Genomic DNA, 18,991 nt, shown 5'->3' with positions numbered 1-18,991 from the left:
GCACTCCTCACCTCCCAGACGGGGTGGCCGGGCAGAGGCGCTCCTCCCTTCCCAGACGGAGTGGCCAGGCAGAGGCGCTCCTCACCTCCCAGAGTGGGCGGCCAGGCAGAAGCGCTCCTCACTTCCCAGAGTGGGCGGCCGGGCAGAGGCGCTCCTCACTTCCCATAGGGGGTGGCAGCCGGGTAGAGGCGCTCCTCACTTCCCAGATGGGGCAGCTGGGCAGAGGTGCTCCTCACTTCCTCCCAGACGGGGTGGCGGCCAGGCAGAGGCACTCCTCACCTCCCAGACGGGGCGGCCAGGCAGAGGCACTCCTCACCTCCCAGACGAGGCGGCTGGGCAGAGGCGCTCCTCACCTCCCAGAAGGGGCGGCTGGGCAGAGGCGCTCCTCACTTCCCATATGGGGTGGCAGCCGGGCAGAGGCGCTCCTCACTTCCCAGACGGGGTGGCGGCCAGGCAGAGGCGCTCCTCACTTCCCAGATGGGGCAACCGGGCAGAGGTGCTCCTCACTTCCTCCCAGACGGGGTGGCGGCCAGGCAGAGGCGCTCCTCACCTCCCAGACGGGGCGGCCGGGCAGAGGTGCTCCTCATCTCCCAGACGGGGCAGCCGGGCAGAGGCGCTCCTCACTTCCTCCCAGACGGGGTGGCAGCCGGGCGGAGGCGCTCCTCACATCCCAGACGATGGGCGGCCGGGCAGAGGCCCTCCTCACTTCCCAGATAGGGCGGCCGGGCAGAGGGGCTCCTCACATCCCAGACGACGGGCAGCCAGGCAGAGATGCTCCTCACTTCCTAGACGGGGTGGCGGCGGGGCAGAGGCTGTAATCTTAGCACTTTAAGAGGCCAAGGCAGGAGGCTGGTAGGTGGAGTTTGCAGCGAGCCGAGATCACACCACTGCACTCCAGCCTGAGCACCATTGAGCATTGAGTTAGCGAGACTCCATCTGCAATCCCAGCACCTCGGGAGGCCGAGGCAGGCAGATCACTCGAGGCCAGGAGCTGGAGACCAGCCCGGTCAACACGGTGAAACCCCGTCTCCACCAAAAATACAAAAACCATTCAGGCGTGGCGGCGCGCGCCTGCAATCCCAGGCACTCGGCAGGCCGAGGCAGGAGAGTCACAGGAGCCCGAGGCAGGGAGGTTGCAGCGAGCCGAGATCATGGCAGTACAGTCCAGCTTCGATAACAGCGGGAGACCGAAAAAAGAAGGAGAGGGAGACCGAAGAAAGGGGAGGGAGAGGGAGAGGGAGGAGAGGGAGAGGGAGAGGGAGAGGGAGAGGGAGAGGGAGAGGGAGAGGGAGAAGGAGAGATAAATGTTATATTTAAAGAAGTCAAACCCCTTCCTCATCCCTACTACTCCATTCTCATTCCCTGCCTCTAACTGCATTTCCTACCTTTAGTTAACCAGTCTCTCTAGTTTCTGACATACATTTTGCATTTTTTCCACAAATAAGATGTGTTTTCATATATCCCCTTCTTTCTTACATGAAGGATAGCATACCATAGATGCATTTTGCTTTTTTCACTTATCAATAGATCCTGGAAATCACCCCACATCAGTTCATAGTGATTTCTCTACTCATTTTTACAGTTACACAGTGTCCCATTGCCTAGATAGGCCATAGTTTATTCAACCACTCTCTTATGAATGTGAATTGGGTTGTTTCTAGTGTTTTTAAAACACAAACAATGATGTAGTTAATAACTATGTGCATAAGTGCTTCCATATAATTGGAGGTGTATCTTCTAGGTAAATTTCTAGAAGTGTGCTTGCTAAGTCAAAAGGTAAATGCACATGTAATTTTGGTAGATATTACCATATTTCCCTCCAAAAGGGTTGCACCAATCCTCTTACATTTAGCCTTTTCTAATTTGTGGGAATTTAGGAAGCCTGTGCTTGGTAATACCAAAACTAGTTTTATAAATGGAGATCCAGATACTTCTGGAAAATAGACCCATTCAGTTATTTCCTTCTCAGTTTATATGCACTGAATTAATTCGATTACTTTACAAATATATAATTGATGACTTTCTATAAGACAGGAACTCTAGAAAATACAAATTTACAGAAAACTTACATTCTAACCCTCAAATAATTTACATTGTTGATAAGTTGGTAATGCAATGAATCAGTATACATTTTAGTCAACTGTGCAAACTTCATGCCCAAGAGATATTCCAGGCATTAGGATAGTGTGAAAAACAATTTTAGCTTCTTATGCAATATCAGGCAGTGTTTCCAGATCACACTAATCTCATTCTTATTGAAGGGTTTCTCTTCTTTCTGCTCACCCTTCATTAATTTTTCATTGAAAGCTGAATGAAGCCTTGTTAAACAGGATATTTAGAGTTTTTCAGGACCAGGCGCAGTGGCTCACTCCTCTAATCCCAGCACTTTGGGAGGGCAGGGTGGGTGAATGGCTTGAGCCCTGGAGTTTGAGACCAGCCTGGGCAACATGGTGAGAACTTGTCTCTAAACAAACAAACAAACAAATTAGCCAGGTGTGGTGGCATGTGCCTATGGTCCCAGCTACTCGAGAGGCTGAGGTGGGAGGATCTCTTGAGCCTGGGAGTTCGAGGCTACAGTGAGCTGTGATTGCACTCCAGCCTGAGTGACAGAGCGAGACTCTTTCTCTTAAAAAAATTAAAAAAAAAATAAAGATAGAGATTTTCAGGTCATTCATTCTCCCATTTCAGCTGTATGACAATAGTGTCCTACTTCATTCTGAGTTATATTGATTGGCTGAAATACAAAAACAGAATTCCTCTTATTAACTTGGAAGCCTTGGCAAAAACTTTAACAACTTCACCTATGAAAGGCATTGTTTATAAAGAAGACTTGTTTTCACAATATCCATTTTCACGGAACAACCCAAAGTAATAAAAAATAAAGTTTAAATATATTTGCTAAGCACCGAAAGTAATGTCTTGAGAATCAGAACAAATGAATTTCTCTTTTTTCCCCACGAGTCTCTTAATCTTTCTAAAGTCACCCCCTCCCCACATCTCCCTGAAACATTCTTGTTGGCCACTCTCTCTTGCACTTCTGTATCCTACGGCCTCACAAAATGTTTGGCTGTGGGAAGTAATGAGTTTTGGAAGGTTCTTTAGTGCCCTCCCACTTATTATCTTAGCATTGATCTTTACAAGTTAAAACTTATGTCTCAATCTTATTTTTTAGAAATTTGTCTTTGATCTTTGTACCGACTTTGTCTTCCATTTGGAATTTTTTTCTTTTGATAACAGGACATTTGTTTAGTCCTTTTATTCTTATTTAGTTTGACTTAGGGAATAATGAAGGTATTCCTCATTTTACCGGGGAAACCCTAACAGTGTCCTTAGCTTTTCTCTTATTTGTAGGGCTATTGAAAAAACATATGTAAGAATCTGATGGGAAATGTGTAAATGTGACTGGTGAACAGATTCATCACCACTTGCCACAAGTTTCTTTCTCCAACGAGGTGTCAGGTAGATCATTCAAGTAATACAGGGAGCCAACCACTGACCATCATAGTGCAGACAGGACACGTAAATTCAGATTCCTGTGAGGTCCAGAAAGGTGATGTAAAGGAATGAGGTGAGTTCCAGGCTAACTATGGTAACAGGAGAACTGAGTGGTCCTGTGTCCTGTCTGGAAGAGGGGAGCAAATAGTTCCAACTAAAGTAACCTCAGTGAACTGCAAGAACTGTGATCCCTGGTTTTCCAATTTACAAAGAAGAGCCAGTCGTCTGGACTTTTATTAAAATGTAATTAATGTTTAAAATTCCTTTAAATTATGTATTAAATAAGGCAGGCAGTTGACTACTTGCATTATTGTTGAGAATGAGGTACCTGATACCTCATTGTAGAAAGCAACTAGTGGAAAGCAGTAATGGATTTATTCATTAAGGTTTCAAATTTATCAAGAAAAGCTAGTAATATGGATGTTTACTGAGAGTTTTTTGAAATTTATTTCCAAATAATTCAATTTTTTTTCTTTTCTTTTTTTTTTTTTTTTTTTTTTTGAGACAGAGTCTTGCTTTGTCACCCAGACTGGAGTGCAGAGGCACGAACTAGGCTCACTGCAATCTCCACCTCTCAGGTTCAAGCGATTCTCCTGCCTCAGCCTCCCGAGTAGCTGGGACTACAGGCATGCGCCCCCAAGCCTAGCTAATTTTTGTATTTTTAGTAGTGTTGGAGTTTCACCACATTGGCCAGGCGGGTCTCGAACTCCCAACCTCAAGCTATCTGCCTGCCTTGGCTTCCCAAAATGCTGGGATTACAGGCGTGAGCCACCACGCCTGGTCTCAAATATTTTTTTAAACATCTGTGAGCTGTGTGTTAGTCCGCTTTGGCTACCATAACAGAATATCACAGACTGGGTGGCTTAAACTACAGAAATTTATTTTGTCAGAGTTTTGGAGGCAAGAAGTCCAGGATCAAGGTGCCTCAAGGTTGTTTTCTGGGGAAGCTTCTCTTCCTGGCTTGTAGACAGTTCCCTTCTCTTTGCGTCCTTGCATGACATTTTCTTTGCGTGAGTGTGGAGAGGAAGATCAATCTTTGGCGTCTCTTCATCTTTTTTTTTTTGTATTCATTGTTTGTTTTTAATTATTTTTTTAAATTATACTTCAAGTTCTGGGATACATGTGCAGAATGTGCAGGTTTGTTACATAGGTGTACACATGCCATGGTGGTTTGCTGCACCCACCAACCCATCATCTACATTAGGTATTTCCTAATGCTATCCCTCCCCTAGCCCCCTACCCCCTGACAGGCACTGGTGTGTGATGTTCCCCTCCCTGTGCCCATGTGTTCTCATTGTTCAACTCCCATTTATGAGTGAGAACATGCAGAGTTTGGTTTTCTGTTCTTGTGTTAGTTTGCTGAGAATGATGATTTCCAGCTTCATCCATGTCCCTGCAAAGAATATGAACTCATCCTTTTTTATGGCTGCATAGTATTCCATGGTGTATTTGTGCCACATTTTCTTTATCCAGTCTATCACTGTTGGGCATTTGGATCAGTTCCAAGTCTTTGCTATTGTGAATAGTGCCGCAATAAACATACACGTGCATGTGCCCTTATAGAAGAATTATTTATAATCCTTTGGGTATATACCCAGTAATGGGATTGCTGAGTCAAATGGTATTTCTGGTTCTAGATCCTTGAGGAATCACCACACTATCTTCCACAATGGTTGAACTAATTTACACTCCCACCAACAGTGTAAATGTGTTCCTACTTCTCCACATCCTCTCCAGCATCAGTTGTTTCCTGACTTTTTAATAATCGCCATTCTAACTGGTGTGAGATGGTATCTCATTGTGGTTTTTATTTGCATTTCTCTAATGACCAGTGATGATGAGCTTTTTTTCATATGTTTGTTGGCCTCATGAATGTCTTCTTTTGAGAAGTGTCTGTTCATATCCTTTGCCCACTTTTTGATGGGGTTGTTTGTTTTTTTCTTGTAAATTTGTTTAAGTTCCTTGTAGATTCTGGATATTAGCCCTCTGTCAGATGGATATATTGCAAAAATTTTCTCCCATTCTGTAGGTTGCCTGTTCACTCTGATGATAGTTTTTCTTCATCTTTTTTTTTCTTTTTTTTTTTTTTATTAAGTATTTATTGATCATTCTTGGGTGTTTCTCGGAGAGGGGGATATGGGAGGGTCATAGGATAATAGTGGAGAGAAGGTCAGGAGATAAACACATGAACAAAGGTCTCTGGTTTTCCTAGGCAGAGGTCCCTGCGGCCTTCTGCAGTGTTTGTGTCCCTGGGTACTTGAGATTAGGGAGTGGTGATGACTCTTAACGAGCATGCTGCCTTCAAGCATCTGTTTAACAAAGCACATCTTGCACCGCCCTTAATCCATTTAACCCTGAGTTGACACAGCACATGTTTCAGAGAGCAGGGGGCTGGGGGAAAGGCCATAGATCGACAGCATCCCAAGGCAGAAGAATTTCTCCTAGTCAGAACAAAATGGAGTCTCCTATGCCCACCTCTTTCTACACAGACACAGCAACAATCTGATCTCTCCTTCCTTTCCCCACACTTCGCCCCCTTCTTTTCAACAAAACCGCCATCATCCTCATGGCCCGCTCCCGATGGTCGCTGTCTCTTTAGAGCTGTTGGGTACACCTCCCAGACAGGGCGGCTGGGCAGTGGCGCTCCTCACCTCCCAGACAGGGCGGCCGGGCAGAGGCGCTCCTCACATCCCAGACGGGGTGGCCGGGCAAAGGCGCTCCTCACATCCCAGACGATGGGTGGCTGAGTAGAGGCGCTCCTCACCTCCTAGACGGGGCGGCCGGGCAGAGGTGCTCCTCACTTCCCAGACGGGGCGGCCGGGCAGAGACGCTCCTCACTTCCCAGACGGGGCGGCTGGGCAGAGGCGCTCCTCACTTCCTCCCAGACGGGGTGGCAGCCAGGCAGAGGTGCTCCTCACTTCCCAGACGGGGCGGCCAGGCAGGGGTGCTCCTCACCTCCCAGACGGGGCGGCCGGACAGAGGCGCTCCTCACCTCCCAGACGGGGCTGCCGGGCAGAGGTGCTCCTCACCTCCCAGAGGATGGGCGGCCAGGCAGAGACGCTCCTCACTTCCCAGACAGGGCGGCCGGGCAGAGGCGCTCCTCACTTCCTCCCAGACGGGGTGGCAGCCAGGCAGAGGTGCTCCTCACTTCCCAGATGGGGCGGCCAGGCAGGGGTGCTCCTCACCTCCCAGACGGGGCGGCCAGGCAGAGGCGCTCCTCACCTCCCAGACGGGGTGGCTGGGCAGAGGTGCTCCTCACCTCCCAGACGGGGCGGCCGGGCAGAGACGCTCCTCACCTCCCAGACAGGGCAGCCGAGCAGAGGCGCTCCTCTCTTCCCAGACGGGGCGGCCGGGCAGAGACGCTCCTCACTTCCCAGACGGGGCGGCCGGGCAGAGGCCCTCCTCTTTTTTAAGAACACTAATCTCACTGGGCCCGGCATGGTGGCTCACTCCTGTAATACCAGCACTTTGGGAGGCCAAGGTGGCCAGATCGCTTGATGTCAGGAGTTCAAGACCAGCCTGGCCAACAGGGCGAAACCTCATCTCTACTAAAAATGCAAAAATTAGCCGGGCGTGGTGGCGCATGCCTGTAATCCCAGTTGAGGCAGGAGAATCGCTTGAACCTGGGAGGTGGAGGTTGTAGTGAGCCAAGATCATGCCACTACACTCCCTCCTAGGCAACAGAGTGAGACCAGTCTAAAAAAAAAATCTTATTAGATTAGGGCCCCACACTTATGAACTCATTTAACTTCAATTATCTCTTTAAAGACACATTCTCCAAATACAGTCACATTGGGAGTTACATTCAAAACATGAATTTTGGAGGGACACAAATAATAATTCATTCCACTCAAGCCTCTGTCTTATAACTCAGACTTCTCCAGATTACATGGGCCAGGTACAATGGTCTAGTCCAGCATTCTCAAGCATTAATGTGCATCAGAATCACCTGAAGGTTTTAACACACTTTCCAGAGCCTCACTTCGTTAGTTTCTGGTTTAATGGGTCCAAGGTGAAGTCTCAGATTCTACGTCTCTAATAAGTTTCCAGGTGATGTGCTTGCTGCGTCTCTGGGAATCACCCTTTGAGAACGTCTGGCTCAACATCCTTCTGCTCTGGTTTTATCTGTCAATATGGTCCCATCTTCTTTCTGGCTTCTGGAATTTCTTCAATCTCTTTGGATGTGTCTCTATTGCTCATCCTACCCTCCTAGGCTACTAAGAATGTATTGTAAGTTCAGTAGGATTTTGCAAGAGATGGGAGGTTAAATAAACAGACAAACCAACCTGTACTCCCTAAACTCATCCTGAAACACATTTTGGGGCAGATAATCATGAAAAACATTTTTCTTCACAAGTTAGGCAAAAGATCCTTTAGCTTCTGTAATAATTGAATATGTAAACAATGTACAATTTCAAGTACAATTGGAACTGGGTTGAGGTAGGATATTCAAATTATATTCAATAGCACTTTTTAAAAAATGATGCACAAGGAAAAGGAAGAAATTTTCCCCTGTGAAATACATTAATCTTATGGATATTAGCATATATTATAAGTTTTTTGTGTATGTATGCTAAAATGGATGTGGAGAAAATTCTGGAGAAGTTGTAAAATGAAGCTATCAAAATGATCCTAGAGATCGTAGTAGATTCTTTCATAAAAAGTTAATAAAATTGATGTTCTTTATTTTCCATAAAGATCTTAAATGTCTTATACTGATTGATTCAAAGGAAGTAGATATACAAGTTTGTAATCTATACCAGTTCTCAATTTTTATTTTCTGTCATTGAACCTGATGAATGAACTTCACCAGTGAGACAAAAATCCCATAGGTATATCTCAAATCATTTACAATGATTTTTGTGCTAGCTTTTACTCCACCTCTGTGACGTAAAACTAGTAAATTTAAACTTTCAAGAGTAAAGTATTTGTGAAATGATTTTGCATCTGATACAAATTTTTTAAGTAAAAAATGTACAAACATCTGAGCTTTTTATTAACAACACACTTCATGAAATCTTGGCTGAGAATTATTGAGCTAGAGGTCTGAGGGGTACTTTATTATTATTTGTTCTCATTTGTTTAGGAATTATTAAAAGGATGTTTTTGATGGTAGGCTATAGAAATTGAATGAGATAGACTTAACTGTATAAGTCCATTTTGTTGGGACTTAGCAAACAACTTTGTAGTGGATGGAAAACATTAGCATGAATAATTGGGGACAATTGTACACAAATTGACGTCTCTCCTTGATGCTTTATATGTCATCACCCAAAAGTAGGGAACTGAATGCTAATGGGCTCTGTTTTGCTATTTCTTGCCTTTCCTTTGTTTTTCTTTAAAATGTATTACCACAGTCAGGTTCTAAACTGACTACCTACCTCTTTATTCCCTTTGAACAAATAAGGCTGATTTTGAAAGATGATTTATCTATTATCTTCTCCCTTTGTTTTTCATGTCAGTCCATGCACAGAGGATCACCGGTTAGTACAAATTTTAGAATTCTTAACTCCTGATTTTTATAGGTAAAAGGGAACATAAGTTACCTGCTATTTGGTAACAAACTTCAAAGTAAGTGCATCTTCTTAAACTTCTCATTGCAGTTTCTTTTAAGCTCCAGTCAACCTCTAAATATAAATAATAACATTTTTTTTCTGTTTGACATTTTTGTTGGTAATTCCTGCATGTTATATTTTTTCAACTTTAAACAAAAGAAGTTTCTGAAATCCATTTTATAGTTTTTACTTTGTACACCTAACAAATCCCCCTGAAATTTTCACTGAAATCTTGTGCTTGTTTGTTTCGGTGCCTCACTCTACTTACTCCCATGTACTATTACATAGGCATGATCAAATCTTATTTATGTCTGCTAAAGGCCTAACTGTTACATAATTAAATGAGTTATAATATTCTAGTACATTAATAGTACAGTTTCTCTTTTTTAAACAGATTAAATTAGTCAACATTAACTCCACCGATATAGCTGATGGCCGACCCTCAATAGTTCTTGGATTGATGTGGACCATTATTCTATATTTCCAGGTATTGTGCTACAGTTCCTCTTTTAGTTGATGCAATGTCTCAGAGGGAGATCATGGTGGCCATTTTAATAATGCTCTCATTTGCCATATCTTTGGGGTTGATCCTTAACTTAGCAGAAATGTACCTTTCACACATACGTTGTTTCTTGGGTAGCAGAATTTCCTCTTCTCCCTTGCAAAGCTGTTGCACATGGAACCTCACACTCCGAAGAACTCCAGCAGAGGTGCCCAATCTGAAAAGCGAGCACCTCAAGATGGAGATGAAATATTGTTGCAGAAGGAGCTCAGGAAAATTTTCTTTTTTCTTTGGAAGGGAGCACTTCTAAACTCCTTTTAGACATGAAGGGGAGGAATGAACTTGCCATTCTATTCAGAATAATTGTTCTAACCATTAGATTTAGTTGATTAATTCATTCATGTATTCTACAAATATGGATTATTGTGTGTAAGATGCACTAGGGGTACAATGGGAAGTGCAAAGAGGAGTAAGATATCAGTCATGCCCTTTAAGAGCTTGCATTTTGTCAGGAATGTCAAGAGTGTTAACATAACTCATTTGTAGCTGGAAAAGTAAAACATCTGAGGAAATAATGACAAAGATAATGCTTATATTTTTGCTGGCTGTTAACTCACAAACAGATTGAAGAGTTGACCAGCAACCTGCCCCAGCTCCAGTCTTTGTCCAGCAGCGCATCCTCCGTGGACAGCTTAGTTAGCTCTGAGACTCCCAGCCCACCAAGTAAACGGAAGGTGACCACCAAGATCCAAGGAAATGCCAAGAAGGCTTTATTAAAGTGGGTTCAGTACACGGCTGGCAAGTAAGTATCAAGAGTTTGTCTAAATTCGAAACCCTTAAATAATTTGAGTTATGAATGTATTACTAATTGCACCTTCTAATGACTGCAAAACGTGAAGAGACATTTGAATGAATGGCTTTGCTTTAGCACTTGTTTCACTCTTGCCTTGAATTGAGATATAAACACAAATCACCACTAATACTCTAGGAAAATGCTCTTATAAAATTAATGTTTTCTTTATTCATGTGATTGGGCCTAATTAATTAAACTGATTAATCCTAAACTTTGAGTAGCATGAGGGATAATTCTATTTAGGTCATTGTTTAGAGTTTCTGCTCCTATTAAATAATCTTTACATAAATAAATTTGAAGTTTAAACTAGGTTATCTCTTCATGAGACTATTATGTTCTATTTAAGAACAGTGTGAACTAAGGTACACATTCCAAAAACATTTTTTTTTTTATGTTCTGAAACTTTCTAGAAATTTTAGTTTTTAAATTTTTTCCCTTTGGTCTCATTTTTTATCTAGAGTGTAAATTTTTTTGTCAACTCTAGCTTTGTGAGCTGAGAATTTGCATCTAGTTTTCACTTTTCCTCTAGGCATAATAAATTTACATGTGTATACATTTATATGATAATAGTGGATAGAAAATGACTGCTCTCAGCCAGGCACAGTGACTCATGCCTGTAATCCCAGCACTTCGGTACGCTGAGGTGGGCAGATTGCCTGAGGTCAGGAGATCGAGACCAGCCTGGCCAAAATGGTGAAACCCCATCTCTACTAAAAATACAAAAATTAGCTGGGCGTGGTGGCACGTACCTGTAATCCCAGCTACTTGGGAGGCTGAGGCACCAGAATCGCTTGAACCTGGGAGGTGGAGATTGCAGTGAGCTGAGATCAAGATTGCACCATTGCACTCCAGTCTAAGCAACAGAGCTAGACTCCATCTCAGAAAAAAAAAAAAAAAGAAAAGAAAAGAAGAAAGAAAAGAAAAGAAAAAGAGTGCTCTCAATAAGTATTTTCTCATAGCAATTTCAATGGAGTTTTCAGTTGATCATATAAGTATTTGTAGTCTGATGTGGTCAGGGGTAAGTCCTTTCATGTAGAGTATGCTTTTGTTTGATTTTCCTAAACAACATGTAAAATTACTCATTTTTTATCTTGTTTTGCATGCTTTAATCTGAATTTGATTCTCTACTTCTGGAAAATAGTTGTAAACAAGTACTTATTATAAAATATTGAGGTACTAAACATAGGGAGTTCTATTTTTAAGGTGTTTGAAGAGCAAAAATAAAAAAATAAAAAGAGAAACAGAAAGGATGTAATTAGTGTTACTAATTTATGTTGTTTTGTTTAACTTTTAAAGTGTGTTGCTGGTTTTCTAATTTGGGGTATGTTTTCATGATTCAAGTTGTAGTCAAATATATTTCTGAAAACAAAGCTTTGTGGCTCTTTAGAATCTAAAGTAGAAATGAAATAAAAAACCCTTCCCACATTGCTGGAACACTGTTTAATTGCATCCACAGTGGCATTACTAATCTCTCTTACAACTTAACTGGGTAGGGAGAAGACTGGTGACTGCACGCTGATGTGTCACGATGCTATTGCAATTAAACTTTGTAATAATGTCAAAGTGATATTCTGTGGTCCATTGCTTCACACAGCATTAAATTAACCAAAAACAAATTGATTTTCTTTTAATAAAACAGTAGCTTGAAGTAAACTCAAATTTAATGCTGTTGGAGTTATCCAGCATTTAATTTAGTTTCATGCATGCTATGTTGGGTTTCAAAGATGTGCAAGAATATGGTGACAGCTCAAAGTCATTGCTACAACTTACATATTGGTAACATCAGTGGAAGTTTTACTTTCCTTATCTGGGCCAATGTCCAGAATCCTGGACCTAAGGGTTCTCCACCCATGAGCAATCAATAAGATCCATTTCTTTTGTAGCTACATAAATTGTAGAGGTTTGGGGCGATGACTTTTCTCTGCCATAAAAATTCTGTAATGAACACATGATTCCATGATGCTACCAAACTGTTGATAATTTTTTCTAAAAACTGCTTTTTACACTATCCCAGTATGTACTTTTCAAGCAACTTATTATCTAACGTGTGTAAAAGACTTTAGAATCTGTATCCATTTTGAGGTATGAGTGATGTTATTCCTAAAATCGTAATATTCCGTGGGAGTCTAGTTTGGAAGTTCATCACACTCATAAGATTGAAGATGGTGGGAAATGATGAAACATCCAGTAAACACTAGACTAGTTATCAGGATGTAGCCACTGTTTTTGTATAAAGCTTAAAAATATTTGAGAAATAAATTTAAAAATCGTTTCAGTAACATAAGATAGTTAAGCCCTCTAATTTTTAAAACTAATTTCATCCACTATCAATACATATTATTAGAAATAAAAGCTTTAAGTTATAGCATATCTTACATTTGTGTACCTATTGTCACATTTATAAGAAGAACAATTATATTTTCTGACAAAAATTAGTAAGGTAACAAAATAAATAAACATATGCATATCCATAGTTATTCAAAGTAGCTTGAAGTAAATACATATTAGAGGTCAGAAATGCTTATAAATTGGGCACCGTTCATCATTTCTTTAAATGGTGTGTCTTTCTTTTGGTTCATATCTAAAATTCTCAAATAAGAGGTTTGAACTAAAACTAAAACTTTTAAGGAATATTACCTACTACTTTAACTGATACAATAGGAAACAGTGTGTGTGTGTGTGTTTGCACACCTACATATGTTTTTTCAACAAATATAGAAGAAATAAAATGTGCTGAAACATTTTTATTTTATTACAGTAAATATTTAGAAAAGCATATTATGTATTTCTCTTTGAAAATGTCTAAAACAATACATAAGTTCAGGAAAATTAGAAATAGCTAATTACATGGTGAATATTTATTAGCTAATTATTTATTTACACCGCACTTAATTTTGTTAAAAACTAATTTGAGGTGGCTTAACAAGATAAAAAACATTTTTAAATGAGGAAATGTGGACAAAGGAAAATAAAATGAAGTCAGAGATGGATTACAAATGAGTAGATAAAAAGGACATACTGTTTAACCTCTGCGTGATTGTCAGCTGTCTGCTGAAAAAAGTATATCCGTACTACCAGAGACAAGCTTGAAAATAACTAAGAGAAGATTCAAGATTACTTTACAATTTCTGGAGTCTCATAAAATTGTTTTTAGGATATTTATTGATGAAGCCAATCATCAGGCTCAATGATGCATAATATATTTTATGCAAACAGTGTACATTGGTAAAACATGTTTTAAAGTGAATGATAAGTTGTCTCCAATAAAATTTAAGGATAGGCTGTGCACAATGGCTCACACCTGTAATCCCAGCACTTTGGGGGGCCGAGGTGGGTGGATCACTTAAGGCCAGGAATTTGAGACCAGCCTGGCCAACATGATGAAACCCCATCTCTACTGAAAATACAAAAATTAGCCAGCGTTGTGGCACATGCCTGAAATCCCAGCTACTTGGGAGGCTGAGGTGCAAGAATCCCTTGAGCCTGCGGGGTGGAGGTTGCAGTGAGCCAAGATTGTGCCACTGCACTCCAGCCTGGGCAACAGAATAAGTGAGATCCTGTCTCAATAATAATAATAATAATAATAATAATAATAATAATAATAATAATGGACACTTACAAACTGATATTAATCAGCATACCATTGAGGTTGTATTTTCTCATGAAAATTTTGAGATTCTAGTAAAAATTAATTGAGCAATATTTTTGCTTTAGTTAGAGACAACTATAAGGTTAATGAGACTTAACTTTTTGAAAAGAAGCTACTAGATGACTTTATCCATTGAATGTTCGCTAATTAAGTGATCATATTTGCAGGCCCTCCACTTATTCAAGGGGTGCAGCCAATGCTCAAAATCATCTTTACAACTCTGTTTTCAGAACTGCCTTTATAATTGATAAGTTACATGTAGAAAAAAAAAAATCATTCATTGTGAGCTTGCCTCGCTTCTGTTTTCCAAGGGCAAAATATGACTACCAACTTGAATCAGTTTCTTAATAACTGGCTTTGAGTTCATCAAATCCACCACCAAAGAAAAAAGATTTACCACCAGGGCTTTGCCCTCAAGACAATTACAAAAAAGGAGCTTAAAAACAATTTTATTGGTAGAGTAATTGAAATTATTGTTTGCATTTAGGTGGAATACAGGGTCTTTTGTGAACACTTTGAGATATAATTGCAGCGTTTGCATTTGTCTCTTCTATTACATTTGAAAGTATTCAGCCACATTATCTTAGTCTGTGATAACCTGTGTACAACACAGTGCTGCTTCCCATTAGAAACGTGTTAGCTCTTTCTACAAAAAATATACAGTGGTTAATTACTATCACTTTTGGCATCTTTATAATTTGTTTTCTTAAAATTTTTTCAGACATTTTTCTCTAAATTGATTTTTCTTTGTGAAATAAATGTAAACATCCTTCAATAGCTCAGCTGGTAGAGTGGAGGACTGTAGGGGTTTGAGTATAAAATAAACGTAAAAATATGCTTTAAATTAACTATCTTAATTGCTGAAAAATCCAACATAGAAATCTCTAAATACAGAACTGGAATTTCAACATCTTATCTTGTTGCCCCCTAAAAGTTTTGTTTCCCTTAATTTTTCTCAAACACAATGAACTCATACAGCTCTCTGCATACTGTTGGTGAAAAGCACTGGATTTTGCATGAGGCCTTGAAGAAAGTGCTTGTATCTATTCAGAATGTGACATCATTTTATGTTTTTATAACACAAAGGCAGACTGGAATAGAAGTAAAAGATTTTGGGAAGAGTTGGAGAAGCGGAGTTGCCTTTCATTCAGTTATTCATGCCATTCGACCCGAACTGGTGGACTTGGAGAAAGTGAAAGGCAGACCCAACCGAGAAAATCTGGAGGATGCTTTCACTATCGCCGAAACGGAACTGGGGATCCCAAGACTGCTAGATCCTGAAGGTAGGCTGAATATTCATTGACCGTTGTATGCCTTAACACGGAGGGTTTGTATATCTTAAACCCAGAAATACACATGACTTCCAAGATTCTATTGGAGGCCAGAAAGCTGGAGAAAAGTGGGAAGTAATGGTATTTTCCTGCATCAGTTTTCTTCCGGATAAATATCTACCACCATGGTTGGAGTAAAATATGATTCAATTGCTCCAAACAGCACTTTGGCATTGGTATATCAGTCGGGTGTACTGGACTTAATATACTTAAGGGTGGAATGAAAGTTTTAGAAGTGTGTGTATGAGGGGTAGGTGACACGATAATATAATTATTCTATGTAATCTCAGAGGTCTGGAAGATGTAGATTATTCATACTTAGAAATGTTGTTAACCATGCAGTGTTTTGGTGTCAATCAGCAAACTTCACAAATATTTGACTAATATTTGTCATTTCAATTGTTTGGCACATTTTTTGGTAAGGCGGTGAGTGCTAAGACTTTTTGGAAATAGAGTGAACTCTTTCAAGCCTTCAAAAGACAATTTAGATGCCTTTGATAAACTTTTATAAACTAATAAGTTGTTAGTTATGTTGAAACAAAAGTATCAAAGTGAAGTTTCCAAATGTCACAGATAATTTCTTATTTGGGTTGGCAATTATGGACATTTCTACCAGTGAATGCAGAAAAGTAAATATACAGTGAAAGCAAATTATTTTTCCCCTCTCCTCCCTACCCTTCCTGGCCTCTGGTAACCACCAATCTACTCTCTGTCTTCATGGGATCCACCGAAAATTATTTTTAATGATGGAATTTCAGACCGAACTTCCCTAGCTCTAAAACAAAGAGGATAGACTTGTGTTTCCAAGAGTAAGTTACAGAGACCCAGTTAGGTTTCCTCTGAGATGAGGGGCCCCATGGAGATTCCTTGCCATTTTAGGATTCTGTTTTGAGTCCCACTCTGCTTCCACCCCCACTTTCACTAGGATATCAAAGGGCTTTCTGCCTTCTTTCTGCACAAAAATAAATCAAGGGAAAAACACATATTCCAGCCATCGACTTCAGAGGATGTATCAGAGCTGACATTATTCCTACAGTGGGATGAAAGGAGAATATACATGATTCTTTCATACCCACCAGACCAGAAGATCTTAATGTTTTCTTTGATGATAAGAAACTGAGGTTGCCTAAATACAAGGCTATCCTAGATATAAGACATTCCTCTAATTTCTTAAAGAGAACTTCCCCTTCAAAAAGTTATTTAGCCAACTTGGATGTTTAAGCTTTTAGGGATACAGATTAAATAGACCAAAAGCTATTATAATAATTATTTTATGATTTACATATATAGTTAACAGCATATACTATGTTAAATCATGTAGTAAATATTGCTTTTCTTTCTACTTTCATATTTCCTGAAAAAAAAGTTTTACTCAACGCTTTGACTCATCACCTTTGAGTCATTTAACAAATTTCAGAATACATTATCTTTGCTTCCTTTTAAATGGTGTGAGTTGCAGCACTGTTTAAACCCTACATTGCAAGTCTCTAGAAATTATACCTCTAATCAAAAATAACTTTTATGAAAGATTGGATTAGTTTTATACTTTATTGTGGCAATTTGGTTTGCTTTCTGCTCTATAAATTGCTCTGTAAGATATAATCATTTCTATTGCCTTTAAAATTGATATTTTAAAGACTTGTTTACAACATGTTTTACTTATGCATTCTTACCTCCATGTATAATTACTAAATCTGTATAAATTTATTTGCCTGATTTTTACCATTTGTATTAGATAAATATCTATAAGCTTCAAAATCACAGTGATTGAGGGCTTCTCAGGCAGTTTCCCTCGAAGAGTGCTTGATTGCTCAAAGCACTGTAATTTGGAGAGAATGCTCCACAAAGAAGAGGCTGCCCAGGAAACTGAATATAAGGCATCTGCCTTTCTTCTAAAGTGAAATTTGAGGGGGCTTGTCTAAATTTGGCCATATAGTGTGTGTGTGTATATATATATATATATACACACACACATATATATATGTCATTCAGTGTCACACTTGTAAGCATTTTTGTACTTCCTATTTATGCCAGTTCTAAAATTTACATACTATTTGTGTTCTATTCACTAGTATGAATAGAACTAGTATGAGATACTGTATGAGTAATCATACAGTATCTCACCCATTTGTGAGATACTGTCTCATAAGATACTGTATATCTTATTTAAATGACATATATGCTACTTTCTTAAATGCTGTTTGTTAAAATGTGTCATCTTTCTGAGTAATATAATTTCATCATGTAATATCCAGGCTAAATTTGGTTTACCCTCCTCCCCCTCCAAAATTCTAAATAGTACTTCTGTTTTCCTTCTGCGTTTAGTGTTTTTGGTATGGTAGCTAGATACCAAAGCTTGTATTATTAAAATCCAATGAATGCTAATTAATTTATTCACATTTCTTTTTTGTTTTTTTTTTCAGATGTTGATGTGGATAAACCAGATGAGAAGTCTATTATGACCTATGTAGCCCAGTTTCTGAAACATTATCCTGACATCCACAATGCAGGCACTGATGGGCAAGAGGATGATGTAGGTATTTGCTTTCTTCAAGTATCGCTAGTATATGCAATAACAGTGACTCAGCTTTTTGAGTATACAAAAAATTAAATTCGAATGCATTTTAATATGAGACCAACTGATTTTAAAAAGATATCACCAAATGGGGCGATGATTAGAGGAAAGGGTTTTTCTGGTTTGTATGTTGGATATATTAGAGAAAGCATTGCTAATAATAAATGTAAGATATGTGATGCTGATACACTAAGACTGAGAAAAGATAGCAGTGTTGAGAATTCCATCTTAGTGATCTGAGAATTGAAGTAATGGTATTTCTGTCATAGCATTTGCACATCTAGATCTTGAATCCCCTTGCTCTGGTTGATCTGATAAAATCTAATTTTGACTTTTGGATTTTATTATATCTATTGACAACAAACATATGGAAGTAAGGCACAATTTGTAAAAGTTCTAATTATTCACCATCATTAGATTTTTCAGCCTTTAAATAATTTAAATAGTATTAACATTTTTCATGCTGCTCAAATTACATATGTTAATTGTCATAAATTTTTTAAATCAGGAAAAAAAGGAAAAGGAAAAACTTTTCTGTATTTGACCTTCTAGAGAGAACCTATACTAGAGAAAAATTAATATGTTGATTTTAATTCCCAACATTTGCATATGTATATGGCAGATACATACAATATTTTAATAAAAATAGAATTATGATATCCATATAATTTTATAATTTTCTTCGTCCATGAACATTATAAAGAATTCTGCAGGTCATCATATGTATGTACATTAATTTATTACTCAATATTAATTGTTTTAATTTATAATTTTTGTTGTTATAAGCAATGCTTTTATGAACAATCTTGTAATGAAACATTGTTCTAAGATTCTGTCTTTTTTTTTTTTTTTTTTTTTTTTTGTGAGATGGAGTCTTGCTGTTTCCCCCAGGCTGGAGTGCAGTAGCGCAATCTTGGCTCACTGCAACCTCTGCCAGCCGAGTTCAAACAATTCTCCTGCCTCAGCCTCCTGAGTAGCTGTGATTTCAGTTGCACATCACCATGCCCAGCTAATTTTTTCTGTTGCTAGTA

General features: G+C 39.4%; 1 protein-coding gene across 2 annotated transcripts in view; it reads left to right on the top strand.

Moving 5' to 3' along the window:
• The window catches only part of SYNE1 (spectrin repeat containing nuclear envelope protein 1), a 525,017-nt gene that overhangs the window by 124,996 nt on the left and 381,030 nt on the right, over window positions 1-18,991 (top strand). The window contains exons 6-10 of one of the 2 annotated variants that reach the window (XM_054490748.2): window positions 8,958-8,978; window positions 9,445-9,537; window positions 10,176-10,354; window positions 15,141-15,337; window positions 17,809-17,918. In XM_054490748.2, coding sequence (XP_054346723.2) covers window positions 8,958-8,978; window positions 9,445-9,537; window positions 10,176-10,354; window positions 15,141-15,337; window positions 17,809-17,918 — 600 coding nt within the window. The remainder of the gene's footprint in view (window positions 1-8,957; window positions 8,979-9,444; window positions 9,538-10,175; window positions 10,355-15,140; window positions 15,338-17,808; window positions 17,919-18,991) is intronic. The other variant, XM_054490749.2, reaches the window with a different exon arrangement.

This window comes from Pongo pygmaeus, chromosome 5, assembly GCF_028885625.2.
Source record: "Pongo pygmaeus isolate AG05252 chromosome 5, NHGRI_mPonPyg2-v2.0_pri, whole genome shotgun sequence".
Lineage (NCBI taxonomy): Eukaryota > Metazoa > Chordata > Mammalia > Primates > Hominidae > Pongo > Pongo pygmaeus.
The sequence above is the reverse complement of the archived record's forward strand: the minus strand, read 5'-3'. Positions and strand labels throughout refer to the sequence as shown.